General features: G+C 41.5%; 4 protein-coding genes and 1 long non-coding RNA gene across 9 annotated transcripts; 4 read left to right on the forward strand and 1 right to left on the reverse strand.

Moving 5' to 3' along the window:
* Positions 1-48: 48 nt before the first annotated feature.
* LOC127761822 (uncharacterized) lies at positions 49-4,435 on the forward strand. Of its 3 annotated transcripts, none has more exons than XR_008015319.1 (5): positions 49-525; positions 1,656-1,798; positions 2,845-2,968; positions 3,217-3,298; positions 3,676-4,435. It is a non-coding gene; the product is annotated as an uncharacterized LOC127761822 (long non-coding RNA). The 3 variants fall into 3 exon arrangements; XR_008015320.1 differs by having other exon boundaries at positions 3,745-4,435; XR_008015318.1 differs by lacking the exon at positions 3,676-4,435 and having other exon boundaries at positions 3,217-3,398.
* Positions 4,436-4,579: 144 nt separating this feature from the next.
* LOC127761818 (uncharacterized) lies at positions 4,580-7,701 on the reverse strand. 3 transcript variants are annotated; one of them, XM_052286150.1, is made up of 4 exons: positions 7,110-7,701; positions 6,261-6,307; positions 5,839-5,973; positions 4,580-4,834 (listed from the first exon to the last, which is right to left on the reverse strand). In XM_052286150.1, exons 1-4 carry the CDS (start codon positions 7,174-7,176, stop codon positions 4,739-4,741), a joined length of 345 nt encoding a protein of 114 aa, XP_052142110.1. In that variant the 5' UTR covers positions 7,177-7,701; the 3' UTR covers positions 4,580-4,738. The 3 variants fall into 3 exon arrangements, with proteins under 3 accessions (XP_052142110.1, XP_052142112.1, XP_052142111.1); XM_052286152.1 differs by having other exon boundaries at positions 4,580-4,934; XM_052286151.1 differs by having other exon boundaries at positions 6,447-7,701.
* Positions 7,702-14,922: 7,221 nt separating this feature from the next.
* Positions 14,923-15,633, forward strand: LOC127763989 (uncharacterized protein Os02g0798501-like). The gene has a single exon (XM_052288793.1). The coding sequence runs from the start codon at positions 14,973-14,975 to the stop codon at positions 15,363-15,365; it is 393 nt and encodes a 130-aa protein (XP_052144753.1). The 5' UTR covers positions 14,923-14,972; the 3' UTR covers positions 15,366-15,633.
* Positions 15,634-17,312: 1,679 nt separating this feature from the next.
* LOC127763986 (uncharacterized protein Os02g0798501-like) lies at positions 17,313-18,026 on the forward strand. The gene has a single exon (XM_052288789.1). The coding sequence runs from the start codon at positions 17,366-17,368 to the stop codon at positions 17,756-17,758; it is 393 nt and encodes a 130-aa protein (XP_052144749.1). The 5' UTR covers positions 17,313-17,365; the 3' UTR covers positions 17,759-18,026.
* A 1,682-nt stretch (positions 18,027-19,708) lies between these two features.
* Positions 19,709-20,418, forward strand: LOC127764020 (uncharacterized protein Os02g0798501-like). Its single transcript, XM_052288826.1, has one exon. The coding sequence runs from the start codon at positions 19,761-19,763 to the stop codon at positions 20,151-20,153; it is 393 nt and encodes a 130-aa protein (XP_052144786.1). The 5' UTR covers positions 19,709-19,760; the 3' UTR covers positions 20,154-20,418.
* The last annotated feature ends 370 nt before the right edge of the window (positions 20,419-20,788 follow it).

A 20,788-nucleotide genomic window follows, 5' to 3' on the forward strand; every position in this document is an offset into this window, starting at 1 on the left:
TGTGTAAAATCCAACGCTCAGGATCGTCTCCACCTCTCCACCGCGCCCTCCTCTCCGCCCCCTTTCTCTCGCTCTCACGCGTCCCCGCCCCTCCCCAACCGCGCGCCGCTCCCCAACCCTAATCTCTCCCTCTCACGCGGCGCCACCGCCGTCGTCGCCGCCCTCGACTGCCGCTGCTCCGCCGTCGTCGCATCCGTCGTCTCGCCGCCACCGATCCCCGCGCCACCACCATCGCCGCCGCCCTCGACTGCCGCCGCTCCGCCCTCGTCGCATCCGTCGTCTCGCCGCCACCGATCCCCGCCGCCGGCTCGCCCTCAACCAATCCCCATCACCGTCGTCGCATCCGTCGTCGTCCAGGATTTACGTCACCGTTCCGTCACCGCACCCACACGATGATCCCCGGCGACGGAACGGGTCATGGTGGCCAGGGAGGATACTCGGGCCCGACGAGCTCCCGGCGTCTCAGGTAATGTCGCCGAAGACAAGAACTCCGGTCAAGCTCCTCGGCCGTGAGGACGCAAGCGTGTGAGTGTACCCCTTTTCCCTCAAATTTAATTATGTACTCTGTTACTTAGTTCTATAATTCATCTGCTCGGTTAGTGTCCCATCACAATCGCTTGGTCAGGATTGAATGTTCTGTGGATTGGATTGGGAGTTGTTTGCTCAAGGAGCAATTAGGGAATATTTTAGTTGGTTGCGGCTGCAAATACCATCAGAACAACAATGGAGTATTTAACAAGAGCCAACAGCCTTTTGTTTCAGATAAATTCCCTCTGAAGTCACCCGTCAATTGACTAATGTTAGACAATCTACCATCTAGAGGAGATCATTCCTGAACCCAATATGGTGATAAGCCGCCTCTGTTGATGTGTTACACTCATTGTTACTTGTTCTGAGGTGTACACCTTGCTTGCTATATTGGAAGAGTGAATTTAATTCACATGGATATAATATTTTGCAATTTTTGCATATGAAATTATATGCATGTTCTTGTGATGTGAGAAGGTTAAATTCCTTTGTGGGATGCCCATTTAATTTCTGGTTGCTAATTTTACTGAAGAATGAGAGTAGGTTATGATGTCTTGGGTTTTGATAAGTAGGGTGTAAATTTATACTCCCTCCGTCTCACAATATAAGGGATTTTCAATTTTTGCTTGCAACGTTTGACCACTCGTCTTATTCAAATTTTTTTTGTAAATATAAAAAACGAAAAGTTGTGCTTAAAGTACTGTAGATAATAAAGTAAGTCACAAATAAAATAATTAATAATTTCAAAAAATTTTGAATAAGACGAGTGATCAAACGTTGTAAGCAAAAACTCAAAATCCCTTATATTATGGGACGGAGGGAGTATAGTACAATAAACATGCGTGCTGGTCATTCTGTTATGTTGGATTGAAACAAGTGATGCTGGCAATTCAGGTGCAGACCAGCTTTTGGTTCTGTAAATTATTTTCTCAATTTAAATAGATCATGTATTGTGATGATGTGAATACAATATTATGATGTTATCATGTGTTCAACAGAGCTTAAAAAATACTCACAAACTGGATTCTCGTAGTTATACAGTTTAAATAAGTTATAAGCACGATTTGGGTTTGATATCTTCCATTTGATTTTTGGCGCTCCTCCCTCTTGCTCCGATCTGGCCTTAGTGATGCCGCCCTGTTTTCGCGGTTGACCCCGGCACCAGCCCCTTCCTCTGGCCACGTGCAAGTTCGAGATTCCAAGTCCCGGTGGTCGGATTTCTCAACCCCGGCACTGGCCTCGCACAGGCTGCGATCCGCTCGCCAACAAGGTAAGTCGTTATTGGGATGTTTATATCTGAAAATTTAGATAATTTCTTTTGAACTTCATTGCTTGGTCAACAACATAACCCAGGAAACCAATTAAATTGATAGAAATGTTGTGTGCTCTCTTAAGAGATCAACATCCAAATTGACATCCAAGTTAAAAGAAGAATTTAATTATCTAAATCATGATGCCAATATTGAGAGTTTCTTTTACTTTCCGTTGTATACAGTTTCTGTGATGTGTACCGAAGGTTATATACATAATGAGATTTTACTTCAATGGTGGAATTGTGCTCTATTAAACCACATGGAAAGTTCTGATTTGTGCAGTGATAATTTTTCCCTTTAAAAAGTCAAATTTGGTTTACATTTTTATTCATGACACCTGAATATGTAAAATGCCATGCATTAGTAATGTGCAAGCACTTTCAATGTATTGTCTAAACTCTAAAGGAACAACTTACCAGTTTATTAGTGAATTTATGAAAAAAAATCAGATGTTTAATGTCTGAATAAATTCAGATTCTCTTCTCTGCTTCATGCCTTCATCAGGATGAGGTAGTTAGTGTTGTACTGTAGTTGACAAATTGATTTGTTCGCATCGTGATAAGGCGCAGAAGGTAAGGCGGAAATTGCCTTGGTTTATCTTCTCCCCCTAAATTTCCTCTGCTGCGATTGGTTGATTGGTTAATGAAAAACCCGATACTTGCAAGCAGATTCTGATTAGATTCTAATTATTGGGATTTTCTAGAGTTAGTTTAAGGAAAAGTGAGTTAATTATCGACGATGAAATATACACTTCCATGATTAGAATTATATATCGTATAGACAAATATGTGTATGTATTAAAAATATCTGACAAAATGGACTGTATGATTATAATGCCTTTCAACCATTGCTTTGTGCAATGCTCATTATATCTCCCGGAAATTAATTGATTTCTGCTTTTGTACCATGTGCAATGTTTACTTTTAAACTGCTCAGGTTCATTCTATCTTATTTTCTGGTGCTTCTGAAGCGATGTATATTTCTTCATTTTTAAACTGCTCAGGTTCATGAAATCAGGCGATGACTACCTGCCACAATGAGAAGACAGACGGTCAGCCGCCCACACAATAGGCTCCTACACTGCCACCATCACTGAATGCACATCTGGTCCTCCCTTATTTTCGTTGGTATGTAGTATGTACGTAAGAACTAACAAGTTTATTCATTCAAAGAAAAACTAACAAGTTTATGCTAAGCTTCCTTTTTAATAATATTTTACATTACTGATATTTAGTGCAGTGAAAAATGCTGCAAATCGCTGATATTTAGTGTAGTGCAAAAATGATACATAGCTTGATTGGATGCTCTTTCTCATTATGGCCAACTGCCTGATGGAATTTTTTCCATGTGAAAACAAATGTTTACTCTGTTTCAGGCTTGTGTAGAGAAGAAAAGGTGGAATTGTGGAAGGTAATCGCGGGGAGTTTTGGTTCATTTTTTGAAGATTTCTCTAATTGGTACGTACTAATTAACCAATTGGAGTTTTGGTCTCGTTACTCACTGTAAAAACATGATGGTAAAAAAACAGTTTAATCCTATTGGTACTCTTTTATCCCATTGAACATTTTGTCGTTGTGTCATTGACTGCTATCAAAAAGGAAAAACAGTGGATGACTTTCAGGAAATATAGGATAGCCCCATTGATGGCACATTTTGAACCGTTCATGATCCCTGATTTATTCTCTTGACCATATTCTGCACTGCTATACTTGCTAAGTAATACAAATATATTTATATCCCTGTAGCATGTGAGTTACTCTATAAGACAATTATTATTTTTACATAACTAATTAACATTTTTACTAAACTCTTTTATTTTGATAATCACTCTAAGACGTATGCAATTGCGTCTTACGAAAGCAAGTGACCCTGAGAGCACTGATCTTTGTAAAGATGCACACAGCTTACTGCAGGAGAGGATAACAAAATAGAAGTCTATAAAAATCTATAGAAGGGATCAAATATGCTTGACTGAATGATAGAGATGGAAAAATGAAGAAGTGATGACTGTTGTTTCACAATGTATTCATTTCATCTATCCTATAATTGTAGTGGTGTGTCAATGTGTGATACTTCTAGATTTTTCCAGCTCCATTTTGCCAGCTCCGTGTGTGTTAATGATTCAGAAATCGTGGAATTGCTTGGAACATGTAATTTATTCTCAACCATTTTTTGTGGAAGTGTGGATGTACATTGTCTAATATATTGGTATTGAAGTGATTAAATATGATTATTGATGGTTTTGAATTAATATTTTAGATAATACTAGTGAGCGTGCACGTGCAAGGCACGTCGACATATATTGACCATATGCATCCATCGCCTAAATCAATCATAAGGGTTAGTATGTGGTAACATAAATCATAAAAAGTTCTGGTAATGTAATTTTATTGAAATAAATCATTCCTGAAGATGTTGATAGTAAGTCCCATATCAATCCTCATTGGTTATCTTTTCACATGTTGGCGAGCTTACAATATCAATTTGAGGTTCTGTATGTACTTATAGATTTCTTGTTTGATCAAATTTATTTTGAATTTGTAAAAATAAACCCCCTACCCCCATGCCTTTCTCTATGTCATTTTTCTTTTGTACACTGGCATTTTTCCCTTTGCATGTCTGAAGCAGCAACAAACGTTGTCTAAACATGTCAACATGTGTAAGTTATTTTCAAGATGAGCCGACAAAATAAAAGTTTTGACATTATATCTACTACAGTATGATCTCACACAAAAATAAAGCAAAAACAAGGATGGATACTGCATTAAAGGCTCTAAAGATTTAAAACTGAAATGCACATACACATCAACAAATATGTACAGTTGTAAAAGCATTTTAACTCGGTCATTGACCAATGTTAGAACATTGAAGAGCAATTCACAACCAAATATAGAAGATTAAGTCACTAAGTAGAGGTTGCAGTGGTTCAGAAGCAATGAGTGACCAAAGTTCAAACTTTTCAAGTTCAGACCAACATATGCCCCAGAACATTCCTACAAAGCATCATTTTATTGGAGTAAGAACAGATATTGGCTGGGCAGATCATTAGCTAGCAAGAAAAATCCACTTTGTTTGATTAAAGATCGTTGACACCTGTAGGGGACAGAATGCAGATGTTAGTCGTTCTGTTGTGTTAACAAATATTGGTTTAATTTGTAAATAAGCATCCACCACTTTGTTCACAAATGCTCCAAATTTTTCATCAAATAGCATGATAAACACAGTATACATTGCCTTCGTAAGTACCCAAAACTTGAAATGCAGTTAGCATAATACAGATTTTCAGTTGAGGTCCATTATGTCACAATTATTGTTACGCATATTTTCACCAAATGAGATGTGAGAATTTTGTATTGTCTTATATCTCTACGTAACGGGATTTGGGATTTGGGTATACATATGCATTTCATCCAACACAAAATGTGGACATACCACCAGATGGAGAAGAGTTAAGCAGGAAGCAAGCATTAGAATGAATTAGTTTGATCGGCGAATATATTACTCTGAAAGCATCTTTATAACATTGCACCAATAAAAAAAATGCCTTAAAAACATGTCCATATGCATAATTTAATCCATCTGTAGCTTATCTCGAGGGATATGACATGCTTAATAAGTAGGATAAAACTAATAGGACTAAAGCTTTCATAATGTAACATGTGTAGGCCATTATACTCCAAAAGGACCAAAAAATTTATTACCAGGTCGGTCAAATAAAGTTGTTGACATTTTGAGTCAAACGCATACCCGAGTAAATAACTGTCAAACACCACGAGTACCTGGCATGCTCTGGTGTGTAATCAACTAAGGGAAACAACATGCATTGATCAACTAAGGGAAACAACCTCCAAATCAGGAGAGTAATAATCATGAATTGACATTCCACGATCAAGATTCTTGTTCTTTCATTGTAGCATTACAAGTACCAAAGAGTAAATAGCAGTAAATTGAGTCATTTTATCAAGCAGTATGGGAGCATGGGCAGAAATCAATGTACCTGTATGTTCCTCGACGCTGCCCCATGATCCACCACCATCTTTCTTCTTTCAATACTCCTCATTCTAATTCCATGTAAATGCAATGCGAAAATAGATATAAACCTAACTCCATGGATGCAAACAAAAATTAGCACCTGCAATTTAGTTATCATGACACATGAGTTAGCAATATAGTGAAATGGACTAAAATATAGGTAGTTTTAAACTGTTAATACTACAGAGCCATGGGAGAACTAAAGCATGATGAAAGGTCAGAAGAACAGCCAAAGAACTAATAAAGCTAAATCTACATTTTGGTGCATGGCACTGAATAAATGCTACTATTCTTCTTGCTCGGTGAACAAGATTTGACAAACAAACAAAAACTCTTTAAAAAACATTAACTTATGCATAGCGAATGTCAAGGGAACTTAACACTGACCAAATAAATATGTTCCACTGTCTTTGCATCTGCTGAGACATGCTGACCTGTAGTTCGAAGAAAAATCCCAACACGTTAACCCTGTAACTCATGATAAAATTGAACCAGCTTGCTATATATAATTGTGATAAATCTTTAACAATATTCATAGAGTAAATATATCTGCAAATAAAGTATCATATTTACCAGGGTGAACTGCACGATCCAGCAGCTCTGCTCTAGGACAAATTAAACCCATACACAAACATAGGTTATAAGCTTGCCAAGCACAGTTAGTTATTTCATCAAACAGAAGTTAGGCATATTTTGTTAGGCACAAAGTTACTACAATCTATAATGACATTTGTATCACACTCTTACAAAATATGACTATTTCCTTCTGGCCAAGTCAACCTGACACAACCAAAGTACTTACTGCTTAAGTTGGAATGCTGCGTAGAAAACAACGATCTTATCTATACTAATATAAAAAGCACTGAAACAAGAACTCAAATACATTTCAACTCTCTTCTCATCATATAAGAACTTAGAAGGATGCAGATCAATATTGACTAATGGAATAACAATCTTATAAATCCATCAGGCATAAACACAATGCCCCCTCCAGCCACTGCATCCCGAAGAGTGTCTCCCCACTGCAATTAGCACTTTCCAAAAGGTCAGTCCGTGCACAGCGCCCAGTCCTCACCTTTGGCAGGGATGGACCGTCCTTCCCTTTTCTATCCATATTCTCAATTCCCAAATCCACAAAATCAGGGATCACAAATCGCAAATCACAAGACAAGACAAAACAGGATCCCAAGCTCAGCTAGAAACTGCTGCAGTGCTGTGGTCCTGCCTGCTAGCTACCTGGGCCGCGGCTGCTTGCTCCTCGGCGCCCGGCCACGTGCTTGCCAGCCACACAGTGCAGCCGCATCGCTCTCCTGCAACGCCGTCACCTTGGCCTCTGGCAATGATGTGGAAGGCGGCGGCGGAGGTAGGTAGAGAGAGAGAGAGAGGAGGTGGAGGGGTGGCGCAGGAGTGGATTTGTAGGGAGGCGAGGCGGTGGCAGTGGTGGTATGAGCAGACCCCAGCTCTCCTTCCTCTTCGTCGCGACGCGAGCAGGGAAGCAGGCGGCTCCGGCGGGAGGCGGCGGCGTCGGGCGCGCAGCCGCGCGCGAGCGGAGCGGCTCCGGCGAGCGGCGCCGGTGGGAGGAGGCGGCAGCGGGCGCAGCCGCGCGCGAGCGGCTCTGGAGAGCTGCGCCGGCGGGAGGAGGCGGCGGCGGGAGAGCGGCTCCGGCGAGCGGCGCTGGCGGGAGGAGGCGGCGGCGGGCGCAGCCGCGCGCGAGCAGAGCGGCGGCGGCGGAACGGCTCCGGAGAGCAGCGCCGGCGGGCGCGTAGGAGGCAGCGGCGGGCGGCGCCGCGCAGGAGGATAGGTTTTCTTTTTTTTTTTTTCTTTTTCGGCGGCGGTGGGTTCTTTTCTTTTTATTTTCGCTAACAGCTGTTTACCGACGTGGGAATCGCTAATTGCAGGGGTTGATCCAACTTTTAATATAAACCGTTGGATGAACAGATCTAAGGGTCAGGAGAGAGAGGTGTTGAATGAACTGGTGTTTTTTATATTGGTATAGATAATATCACTGTACTTTGCCTTACGATTTTGCTATATATTTGTCGACAAATTTTTCCCCAAAAATTTGACAGATGTAATTACAGTATAATTGTAGTGTAATTACAGTACAATTGTAGTGTAATTACACTGTAACTTATATGTAATTACACTGTAACTATAGTGTAACTTGTATGTAACTTTCAAAAATCTCTCCGTAACATGTTATTTCGGTAAAATGAAGGTCGTGGGAACAAATTCTTTCACATATGTGTGCTATGATTTGTTTTCTTCCTCACCAAAACAAATCGTGTAATAGATCTAACGATTTAAAATTATGTGAAACTTACATATAAGTTACACTGTAGATACATGCAGGTTACAGTGTAATTATATATAAGTTACAGTGTAATTACACTACGATTGTACTATAATTACATCTGTCAAATTTTTGGAGAAAAATTTGTCGACAAATGTATAGGTAGTCCCTTGCCTTAATATCTGACCTAGATCAAAATAAAGCTCAATTGGGTGGATTCTAGGAAACATATTTTTACTACTCTCTCCATTTCACATTATGTGTCTAGATTCATTAACATCTATATAAATGTGGGCAATGCTAGAAAGTCCTATAATATGAAACGGAGGAAGTAACGTGTAATTCGTTAACAAAAATGTATTATAACACCGTAGCGTTAGCACGGGCAGATTACTAGTTCTTTGGGGAGAAGAAAGGGAGACGGATCATATTCGGGCTCGACGCACTGTATATTAGAGGCAGCCCATGTCCGACTCTGACTCAGTTTCCTCTTCCTGGTGGGCTGGGCTGGTCTGGGCTGGGCCGGCCCAGCCCGACTGCTGCATGGATGGCCAACGAGATATTCGTATTCGGCAACAGTTAATAAAATTCTTAGTTGGATTTATTTTTCACGCGAGTTCACATGTGCTCACAATCTACATACTATATGTAGTTTGCACGAATATTAGGGTAGATATATTCGGTGATAACAAAATGTACTATGCATGATGTTTACTTTATATGATATTTTTTTTATAAGTGTAAGATACCTTGTTTATGTAATTTTTCTATTTCTTATATATATAAAACTTTGAGGTTATCAATTTGGACGTGACTACACAGCTAGTGGTAACTGGTTTGTCTCACTCCATCTATGAGAGATCCTATCCACCTATACTTCAAATAAAATTTTCTCTTAAACTACTCATCCAATCTACGATTCGATTACACCGTTGTGTTCGTAACAATTAAATCTTTATAACAAGATCTCACATGATTATATTTTGATGAAAAATTGTAAATTACTTTTATAATATATCTAAATTACTTTTAGATTTCACTAAATTACTTCTTAGACATATAAAAGTAAATTAATAAAAAATAAAAGTAATTTACATATATTATAGAAGTAACTTATAAAAAAAAGTAGCTTTAATGCATGCCCTTTTTCAATGGACGTGACTACATAGCTAGTGGTAGCCACTCCATCTAGTGTCTCCTTTCAACTTGAAAAATACAATAGTGTGTCTTTTTTAACCTCTTTAATAACTTATATATTTTAAATCACATATTGTTTTGAAAATCTATTTGCACCATTGTGCTCCACTTAAAATATGGGATAAAACAAGATCCATATTAAATATATTCAAATATTTTATTAATTTAAAAGTAAGTTATTACATGTTAGGAAGTAACTTCCATGTTATCAGGAAGTAACTTTTACATCTTATACATGATTAATTCTCATTAGTTACTCCATCAATGTTATTTACAATCCATCAAATGTTTTATCTTCTTTTCTTGTACTACATGAAAAACAAAAGTGAAAGGGAAAAAACAAGAGAGAATGCACTCAGTACCACTGAGTTTGTCACCCTTCTACAACTGACATTGTAAAGTTCTATAATATACCACCGTGTTTTGTTCAACCTCTACTATGTGCCATCACCGTCTAGTTAACCTCTGTTAGAGCTCTAAAAAGACCTATTTGCCCCTAGCCCATTCTACAGGCATGGCTACCTCCTTGTTGTCATCAAGGAGGGCCAGCTCCTTGCTGGCGGTGGGCGACCGGTTGCAGCGACGCTGGGGACGACGGTTGCAGCGGCGCCGGGGACGATAGTGATGGGGATGGAAGCGCTAGGACACCGGCAGTGGAGGGACGGTGGGCGGTTGGACGAGGCAGCGGTGCTGCGAGCAACGAAGCCAGGACGCCGGCGGTGGAGGTGTGGTTGGCAGAGAATAGGGAGGGCGGCGGCGCTGCGGGCGACGGCGCCAATACGCCGACGGTGAAGGCGTGGTGGGCAAAGGACGGGGAGGGCGGCGGTGCTGCAAATGACGGGGAGGGTGGCGGCACTGTGGGCTATGACGCCAGGACGCCGACGGTGGAGGCATGGTGAGCAGAGGACGGGGAGGGCGGCGGCGCGGCGGGCGACGGCACCAGGACGCCGGCGGTGGTGGCGTGGTGGCGAACGACAGGGAGGATGGCGGTGCGGCGGGCGACGGGGCCAGGATGTCCGCGGTGGAGGCCTAGTGGGCGGACGAAGGGAAAGGCGGCGGCGCTGCGGGCGACAGCGCCAAGATGCCGGCGGTGGAGGCATGGTGGGCGGCGGCGCCAGGATGCTGGCGATGGAGTCGTGGTGGCCGGATGACGGGGAGGGCGGCGCCTGGTCGGCGGCGGTGAGGATTTGGGAAATTTGGGCTAGGGTTTTAGTCAATTAATCAAAGGGCATTTCAGGCATTAAGAGAAAAATCAACGCTACAAACGGAGGGCAACTAACGGTTTGCTGATGGTGATGGTACGCAGTAGAGATTGAACAAAACACGATGGTATATTATAGAACTTTACAAAGTCAATGGCAGATTGTAGAAGGGTGACAAACTCAGTGGCACTGAGTGGATTCTCCAATCAGTGTTTAAAACAGATTTATAGAAAGTTACTTCTGAACCATGCAAAAGTTACTTCCAATTAACATCGAAATTACTATTAAAAATTGTTAAACTTACTTGTGCTGATCTGTGCTGATTAAATTTAATCTCTAGATAGAGTCATATTTTTATCCCTACAACGAATTTACTTCTAATGTCGTGACAAAGTTACTTTCGTTTTGTTTTAAGTTACTTTTATAATTTATGTAAATTACTTTTAGAGTTACTAAATTTACTTTTATATGTCTAAGAAGTAATTTAGTGAAATCTAAAAGTAATTTAGATATATTATAAAAGTAATTTATATTTTTTCATCAAAGTATAATCATGTGAGATCTTGTTATAAAGATTTAATTGTTACGGATACAACGGTGTAATCGGATCGTAGATCGGAGGAGTAGTTTAAGAGAAAAAATTATTTGAAGCATAGGTGGTTCCTATTTGTTTAACGGCAGTGTGATGGGAGGAAACCTCCCCACGTCTGTCTCTCTCATTCTCTCTCTCTCTTTCTTGGACGCAAATGGATGAAGACGATGACGTGTGGTGGGATGGCTGGGACGACGACGTGCGAATGGATGCCACGTCAACTCGCGCGGGATGGACGGTTTTCCCGGCGTCGCGCGATAGCGCCAGATCGAGAGGCCTCTCGAAATAGTTTTTGTGTATCAAATTACCGGCTCAAATTAACCTTGTTTATATAAATTACCTTGTTTATGTAGTTTTTTATGGTAGTATATATATCATTTTGGAAATATCATTTTTTGCAAGATGAGAATTTGGTGATATAATAGATGTATTGTTTTCTCTTTTGACTAAATATCATGTTATAAAGAAAATAAGGGTCAGAGAAATACCATGCACTAAATGCCATATATGATTGTTATTGAAAAAAATTATTTGGTAAAAAATGCAACATACATATTATACATATTATGAACCAACCTAATCTTTTCTTCCTATAGTAAAACATTCATTTGGTTATGGTTAGGTACATTTGTAACACGAATCTTGGAACACATCAACGGTGTAGATTGCAGGCCCGAGTGCAAATCTGCATACAAGTCTTCTCATGTACACACCGTATAAACCAACTAACAAATTTCACCAAAACATCTAGAAAAAAATAGTATTATAATAATGCGCAAAGTCTTAACCTCAAATTCATTATATTTAAGCCATAATAAAAAAGATAAAAATTCTGACAGTTTTGAGAGCATAAATACAGAGTATGTCAAAATTTTATCTTTTTTGCCGCTCCCTTTACATATAATGAATTTCAAGGTGAGACTTCACACATAAATGTAATACTTCTGAAACTACATGTACAATTTTTTTTTAAATTTTTTGGTAAAATTTGTTAGTTGGTGTGCATGGTATATACGCGGGAAGACCTGTGTGCATAGGATACGTATTACATGGTTTATCATACTATTCAGAGTACTGTATTTAAGATCTTTAGAAAAACACATCCTACTTGCGTAAGCTAGTTAGGTGCGAGATATTGTGACAAGCAAATGTTGGATTGCTCAATTGTTCACATCTCACATTTTTTTGATTACTTGCCACTTGCCAGCCATGCGATTGACCTCGCTTGGTATCTACGTACAACACCTGCAATAAGCTCTCAGGAACGATGCTTCAATTTGACTTAGGCCTGGTTTAGTTCCCAACTTTTTTTTCAAACTTCCAACTTTTCCATCACATTAAAACTTTCCTACACACACAAACTTCTAATTTTTCCGTCACATCGTTACAATTTCAATCAAACTTCCAATTTTGGTGTGAACTAAACGCACCCTTAGCAAGGGCCCAAGACTCACATGCCTTGGATCAGCTTCAAAATTTCTCTTCTTCATTGTATTTGCGATCGTCTTGTTGTCAGTCAGAAATATGGTACCTGCAAAATCAAGAAATTTCGCCACCTCCATTGCCAGTTGTCGAGCCAGAAGTTCAGCATGTAGGGAATATTGAGCCACTGTACTTGTAACTTTTAGGAAAATAGCATTGCATGTATTTGGCATGTGGAAGAACACCCCTATTCCTGTAAAACCACTCAGGCTACGTCTACATAAAATCTATTTTCATTTGGGATCACTAGAATTCATTCTCCTTGTGGACTCATTGTCCTGCTGCAAGTCTTGAGTTTTCTGCTGAGAGGAATATCTAGCATAAGTGTCTAACATCGCTTCAGCTGCAAAACAAACTTGAGCTGATTCTTTGAGGGTTCACTGAAATTTAAGATCATCTCTGGCTTTCCATAAATGCCACAGGATAATGAGAATTCTTTTGAGGGTGGCTTGATGAGGACAATTGTTAATTATGTAAGAAATAATGTGTGCAATAGAAACATTATCAAGAAAGATGTCAGTTGAAATATTGATATCAGAAATGCGCCAAAATCAATTTACTAAAAGAGCAAGTGATAATAAGATTCCAACTGTCCACATCTGCAACAATCAGGAGAAATGTCATTTATTCTGAAGTTCAGTCTTTGAGAAGAGGGAAGAGCTTCTCTGAGCAGCCTCCCACCAAAGGTCTTCACCCTAGGAGGAATCACCTTATTTTTCCAGATTAGCTTCATTAAGGAAAGGGCTTGAGCACTGACCTGGTTAGTGTTTTGATTTTCTCTTTTAACTACCTCCTTATAAGCACTTTTGGTGTTGCAGATTGCACTAGAATTATGTTTCCAATAGAGTTTGTCTTCTGTCTCCTGCTGAATAATTTGAACCTCCACAATTTTGTTAACAACAATTTCTTCAGAAATAGAATTCAATTTCGGAATATCCCAAGTGTTGTCAGGGGTCCATTAGTATATCATCAAGTCAATCAAGTGGAGTAATAACCAAATAGTAACCGTTATTGTCTCTCTAGGAAACCTATGTGGCCTGTATGGCAACATCGTCAAGAGGGCGACCCTGGCGCGAGATCTCATGACAGCCATCAGGCCATCACAAGACAGTCGATATCTGGGGACGGGGACCCAAACAGCCTCGATCGCTGCTACTTCCTGGCTTGGGCCATACATAAGAAAAATTGAAGGCCCTGATGCGAAACATAATTTTTTTTCGGGGAAGGTGCGAAACACAAATTGAGACTATATATAGAAAATACCAAGAAAAAAAGGAATAAATTAGCGTTGGTGCTCTACCTAAGGAAGAATATTTTTTAAATGGATGTTGGAAAAGGAATCATGTCACCAAGTAGTGATTTATTTTTTATTAAGCAGAAAATGGTATCGTCATTTAAAGAAATGGTAGGATGTGTGTAATACCGATACTGCATCCTTTTTGAGTCGTTCTAAATCAAATTTAATGTTGTCATGTTTGAACTTGGAGCCTTTTTACTGTCCTTGAGGGGAGGGGAGGAGGTACCATATCCTGATCTGGCTGGATCGGACGGCTAAATTGCTCGGTACCAGGTGGTATTGCGTCCCCACAGGAGGAGGTACCAACTGAGATATGGTGGTGTGAGGGTAGTATTGTACTTTCGCATCAACCTTTTCTCTCGATCCAGGCCAGCGAAACTACCCGCCTCCCTCTGTCTCTCGATCCAGGATTTTTCACTGTATATTTTCCTTCTCCTCTTCTTTACAATTCTATAATTTATTTTGTGGGCCAGATAAACTAAAGTGGATTTTTTAGACAGACAAAAACACCTTGTTTCCATTTTCCCTAACTGCACTAAAAAATTCGAGAAAATTCGCTACGTACCCATGAAAGTTCACCTAACCCTAAACCCTAAACCCTAAGAAGTGCAACAAGGAAGTTATCCGCTCACCCTCGATTATGTAAAAAAGATGGTCAACGGTACCAACGTACAACATTGCTATTTTTCGATATTATTTGAACGCATGGATGCCATGAGAACCGCACCACTCTCTGATCATAAGGATGGAATGATTCTCCAACAATAAAATAGAATATTCATGTCTATAATTAGCACCATTGGTAGCCCACGAAGCTCTCTCCGCATCACTCTCTGGTCATAAGGAAGGAATGGTTCTCCAGCAATCAATAGAATATTCATGCCCATTATTAGCACCATTGGTGGCCCACGAAGCTCTCTCCGCCACATATTTATATAGCTCATTTACTCTCATGCACGTACTATATAATAGGGACATCAGGGCAAGGGAAGTCATCTTCGTTCCACACCAATTACACTCAAGAAAAACAGCGCTAATGGCCCAGAACAAGACCATTGCGGTGGCCCTGCTCCTTGCCACCCTTGTGGCGGTCATGGCAGAGGTGCCACCCACGGGAGATACGCTAGAGGAGGCAATACGATCCGGGTGCAAAGAGGATTGTAGTGATCTGAAAAAGAAAGCCCCCATCGACGAGAAACAATGTGTAGACTTCTGCTTCATCAAGACCAAGTATATGCTTGATGCCCATAAGGAAGTGACTCATCCCACCGCGGATAGATACAGAGATTTTTGCAACAAAGGGTGCAATACAGAATATAAGGAGGATCCCGCCACAAGCAAGAAGTGTGCAGAAAGTTGCGACGTTGATGCTAAGGAGCTCGCGGAATTTTTTGCGAACCTCCGCCCTTCAGATTTATTCAAACAATGAAACAAGCATGATTATGTAGTACCTCCCCCATCTATTCCTTCATCCATGACCGAGCGACGACATTATTAATGGTTCCCACCCAACGGCCAGCCCTGCATTACATTGTCCTTTTTATTCCTTTTACCTTTTAAGTTGTTTCCTTTTGTTGAAGTTTGTAACTTCCGAGTGATTGATTTGATCTGTCGTTCTTCCCAATAATACGGGAGACACATGTAATAATATTTCAATTGATGATTAAATAAATACAGAGGTGTTTTGGCTTTTAGCACTGATTAATGGCTGATTCCACTATTGACGGCGCGGCTTCGACGATGTCCTGGTGGCAGGAAGCCGAGACTGCAATACATGATCAGGGAGGAGATGCTACCGATTGTGATCTCTCTTGCACCATCCATAGCCAAACTCAAGTCCCCATTCCCACCTCTCAGCATCAGTGCCGGCGTGGCGTCAGCCACTTCAACAACTTCAATTATGAGAAGCACATCGTCGTTGAACAGCTTGCTTTTGTAGTTTGAGGAAACAGTGTGATGAGAAACGCCCCAGGGTCTTCCGGCTAGCTCTACAAGGTGGTGGGCTAGACGAGCTGGGTTCGAAGCCTCACCCGTTCTAAATATTAGGTTCTTCCCTAATATTCGCGTCTTTTTGAAAACAGTGTGATGATTTTATAATTTGTTCTTCTTGTTCTCCTTTTGTATCGTTGTCTAGACAAGATAATTATGCTATCGTGATGCTTCTTTACTGAGACTGCTCTCGAGGGATATTTGATCAGAAACTCACCACTATCTGTAACTGAAGAATAAGCAGTGTAACCTAATTGGTGCTTCTTGAGGTATCAATTTATTAGGGGCAACCTAATTAACTCAAGATAATTAACATAATTTATTAACGTAGAGATATTGTTGGTCTCATTAGTTCTCATGATACGATGTCGTGGCGGCGGCGCTCTGGAGCGCGACCCGGACCAGCGATGGCATGGCGGCGTTCCCGATGATCGGCGTGGCTCGTTGATGAATGAGACCACCGTCTTCCTCGTGGCCGGCGGCAAGTTTTAGGGCCACGGAGAGGCTAGGGCTCCTCCTCCTCGATTTGATTCAATACCGGGGAGGAGAGGAAAGATGTGCGACGCGACTGGGAGAAGGAAAGGAGGAGATCGGCGCTGCCACGCGTCCAACATGCTCACCGCCCATATCGGCCAAACCTCTCTCTCTCTCTCTTTCTCGGCTGTTCTATATATGGAATGGAGAAAAGGAAAAAAAGAACAGAGGCGAAGCTAGCTAAGGTGGCTGCCATGCGGGGCCCAGTTGAAAGAAACAAGGCCAGAGCGAGAGAGGTGGGTAGGAAATCGGGTGAGCATACTGTTTGGCATTTTCAGGATTTTTCACTGTATATTTTCCTTCTCCTCTTCTTTACAATTCTATAATTTATTTTGTGGGCCAGATAAACTAAAGTGGATTTTTTAGACAGACAAAAACACCTTGTTTCCATTTTCCCTAACTGCACTAAAAAATTCGAGAAAATTCGCTACGTACCCATGAAAGTTCACCTAACCCTAAACCCTAAACCCTAAGAAGTGCAACAAGGAAGTTATCCGCTCACCCTCGATTATGTAAAAAAGGTGGTCAACGGTACCAACGTACAACATTGCTATTTTTCGATATTATTTGAACGCATGGATGCCATGAGAACCGCACCACTCTCTGATCATAAGGATGGAATGATTCTCCAACAATAAAATAGAATATTCATGTCTATAATTAGCACCATTGGTAGCCCACGAAGCTCTCTCCGCATCACTCTCTGGTCATAAGGAAGGAATGGTTCTCCAGCAATCAATAGAATATTCATGCCCATTATTAGCACCATTGGTGGCCCACGAAGCTCTCTCCGCCACATATTTATATAGCTCATTTACTCTCATGCACGTACTATATAATAGGGACATCAGGGCAAGGGAAGTCATCTTCGTTCCACACCAATTACACTCAAGAAAAACAGCGCTAATGGCCCAGAACAAGACCATTGCGGTGGCCCTGCTCCTTGCCACCCTTGTGGCGGTCATGGCAGAGGTGCCACCCACGGGAGATACGCTAGAGGAGGCAATACGATCCGGGTGCAAAGAGGATTGTAGTGATCTAAAAAAGAAAGCCCCCATCGAGGAGAAACAATGTGTAGACTTCTGCTTCATCAAGACCAAGTATATGCTTGATGCCCATAAGGAAGTGACTCATCCCACCGCGGATAGATACAGAGATTTTTGCAACAAAGGGTGCAATACAGAATATAAGGAGGATCCCGCCACAAGCAAGAAGTGTGCAGAAAGTTGCGACGTTGATGCTAAGGAGCTCGCGGAATTTTTTGCGAACCTCCGCCCTTCAGATTTATTCAAACAATGAAACAAGCATGATTATGTAGTACCTCCCCCATCTATTCCTTCATCCATGACCGAGCGACGACATTATTAATGGTTCCCACCCAACGGCCAGCCCTGCATTACATTGTCCTTTTTATTCCTTTTACCTTTTAAGTTGTTTCCTTTTGTTGAAGTTTGTAACTTCCGAGTGATTGATTTGATCTGTCGTTCTTCCCAATAATACGGGAGACACATGTAATAATATTTCAATTGATGATTAAATAAATACAGAGGTGTTTTGGCTTTTAGCACTGATTAATGGCTGATTCCACTATTGACGGCGCGGCTTCGACGATGTCCTGGTGGCAGGAAGCCGAGACTGCAATACATGATCAGGGAGGAGATGCTACCGATTGTGATCTCTCTTGCACCATCCATAGCCAAACTCAAGTCCCCATTCCCACCTCTCAGCATCAGTGCCGGCGTGGCGTCAGCCACTTCAACAACTTCAATTATGAGAAGCACATCGTCGTTGAACAGCTTGCTTTTGTAGTTTGAGGAAACAGTGTGATGAGAAACGCCCCAGGGTCTTCCGGCTAGCTCTACAAGGTGGTGGGCTAGACGAGCTGGGTTCGAAGCCTCACCCGTTCTAAATATTAGGTTCTTCCCTAATATTCGCGTCTTTTTGAAAACAGTGTGATGATTTTATAATTTGTTCTTCTTGTTCTCCTTTTGTATCGTTGTCTAGACAAGATAATTATGCTATCGTGATGCTTCTTTACTGAGACTGCTCTCGAGGGATATTTGATCAGAAACTCACCACTATCTGTAACTGAAGAATAAGCAGTGTAACCTAATTGGTGCTTCTTGAGGTATCAATTTATTAGGGGCAACCTAATTAACTCAAGATAATTAACATAATTTATTAACGTAGAGATATTGTTGGTCTCATTAGTTCTCATGATACGATGTCGTGGCGGCGGCGCTCTGGAGCGCGACCCGGACCAGCGATGGCATGGCGGCGTTCCCGATGATCGGCGTGGCTCGTTGATGAATGAGACCACCGTCTTCCTCGTGGCCGGCGGCAAGTTTTAGGGCCACGGAGAGGCTAGGGCTCCTCCTCCTCGATTTGATTCAATACCGGGGAGGAGAGGAAAGATGTGCGACGCGACTGGGAGAAGGAAAGGAGGAGATCGGCGCTGCCACGCGTCCAACATGCTCACCGCCCATATCGGCCAAACCTCTCTCTCTCTCTCTCTTTCTCGGCTGTTCTATATATGGAATGGAGAAAAGGAAAAAAAGAACAGAGGCGAAGCTAGCTAAGGTGGCTGCCATGCGGGGCCCAGTTGAAAGAAACAAGGCCAGAGCGAGAGAGGTGGGTAGGAAATCGGGTGAGCATACTGTTTGGCATTTTCAGGATTTTTCACTGTATATTTTCCTTCTCCTCTTCTTTACAATTCTATAATTTATTTTGTGGGCCAGATAAACTAAAGTGGATTTTTTAGACAGACAAAAACACCTTGTTTCCATTTTCCCTAACTGCACTAAAAAATTCGAGAAAATTCGCTACGTACCCATGAAAGTTCACCTAACCCTAAACCCTAAACCCTAAGAAGTGCAACAAGGAAGTTATCCGCTCACCCTCGATTATGTAAAAAAGGTGGTCAACGGTACCAACGTACAACATTGCTATTTTTCGATATTATTTGAACGCATGGATGCCATGAGAACCGCACCACTCTCTGATCATAAGGATGGAATGATTCTCCAACAATAAAATAGAATATTCATGTCTATAATTAGCACCATTGGTAGCCCACGAAGCTCTCTCCGCATCACTCTCTGGTCATAAGGAAGGAATGGTTCTCCAGCAATCAATAGAATATTCATGCCCATTATTAGCACCATTGGTGGCCCACGAAGCTCTCTCCGCCACATATTTATATAGCTCATTTACTCTCATGCACGTACTATATAATAGGGACATCAGGGCAAGGGAAGTCATCTTCGTTCCACACCAATTACACTCAAGAAAAACAGCGCTAATGGCCCAGAACAAGACCATTGCGGTGGCCCTGCTCCTTGCCACCCTTGTGGCGGTCATGGCAGAGGTGCCACCCACGGGAGATACGCTAGAGGAGGCAATACGATCCGGGTGCAAAGAGGATTGTAGTGATCTGAAAAAGAAAGCCCCCATCGACGAGAAACAATGTGTAGACTTCTGCTTCATCAAGACCAAGTATATGCTTGATGCCCATAAGGAAGTGACTCATCCCACCGCGGATAGATACAGAGATTTTTGCAACAAAGGGTGCAATACAGAATATAAGGAGGATCCCGCCACAAGCAAGAAGTGTGCAGAAAGTTGCGACGTTGATGCTAAGGAGCTCGCGGAATTTTTTGCGAACCTCCGCCCTTCAGATTTATTCAAACAATGAAACAAGCATGATTATGTAGTACCTCCCCCATCTATTCCTTCATCCATGACCGAGCGACGACATTATTAATGGTTCCCACCCAACGGCCAGCCCTGCATTACATTGTCCTTTTTATTCCTTTTACCTTTTAAGTTGTTTCCTTTTGTTGAAGTTTGTAACTTCCGAGTGATTGATTTGATCTGTCGTTCTTCCCAATAATACGGGAGACACATGTAATAATATTTCAATTGATGATTAAATAAATACAGAGGTGTTTTGGCTTTTAGCACTGATTAATGGCTGATTCCACTATTGACGGCGCGGCTTCGACGATGTCCTGGTGGCAGGAAGCCGAGACTGCAATACATGATCAGGGAGGAGATGCTACCGATTGTGATCTCTCTTGCACCATCCATAGCCAAACTCAAGTCCCCATTCCCACCTCTCAGCATCAGTGCCGGCGCGGCGTCAGCCACTTCAACAACTTCAATTTTGAGAAGCATACTTAATCACACTAGATGTTACAAAAACGTGAAAACAAAAGTGAGATGATGTTGTTCTACACACTTTTAGGGTGAAAGGGAGCTTAAAACAAGTTTCTGAATATATACCATGGGTGAAAGGGATCAACCAAAAAATCACTGGCCTCCTGGGTG

Source organism: Oryza glaberrima, chromosome 2 (assembly GCF_000147395.1).
Source record: "Oryza glaberrima chromosome 2, OglaRS2, whole genome shotgun sequence".
In the NCBI taxonomy this organism is placed as follows: Eukaryota; Viridiplantae; Streptophyta; class Magnoliopsida; order Poales; family Poaceae; genus Oryza; species Oryza glaberrima.

Bases quoted from the DNA above. Each gene is read 5' to 3' on its own strand.
- LOC127761818 (XM_052286150.1), bottom strand. From the start codon at position 7,176: ATGCGGCTGCACTGTGTGGCTGGCAAGCACGTGGCCGGGCGCCGAGGA. The intron at 5,974-6,260 runs GTCAGTGTTAAG...ACTAAATTGCAG, and splicing joins CAGTGGAACATATTTATTTG to GTGCTAATTTTTGTTTGCAT. The intron at 4,835-5,838 runs GTACATTGATTT...GATGCTTTGTAG, and splicing joins CAGCGTCGAGGAACATACAG to GAATGTTCTGGGGCATATGT.
- LOC127764020 (XM_052288826.1), top strand. From the start codon at position 19,761: ATGGCCCAGAACAAGACCATTGCGGTGGCCCTGCTCCTTGCCACCCTT.
- LOC127763986 (XM_052288789.1), top strand. From the start codon at position 17,366: ATGGCCCAGAACAAGACCATTGCGGTGGCCCTGCTCCTTGCCACCCTT.
- LOC127763989 (XM_052288793.1), top strand. From the start codon at position 14,973: ATGGCCCAGAACAAGACCATTGCGGTGGCCCTGCTCCTTGCCACCCTT.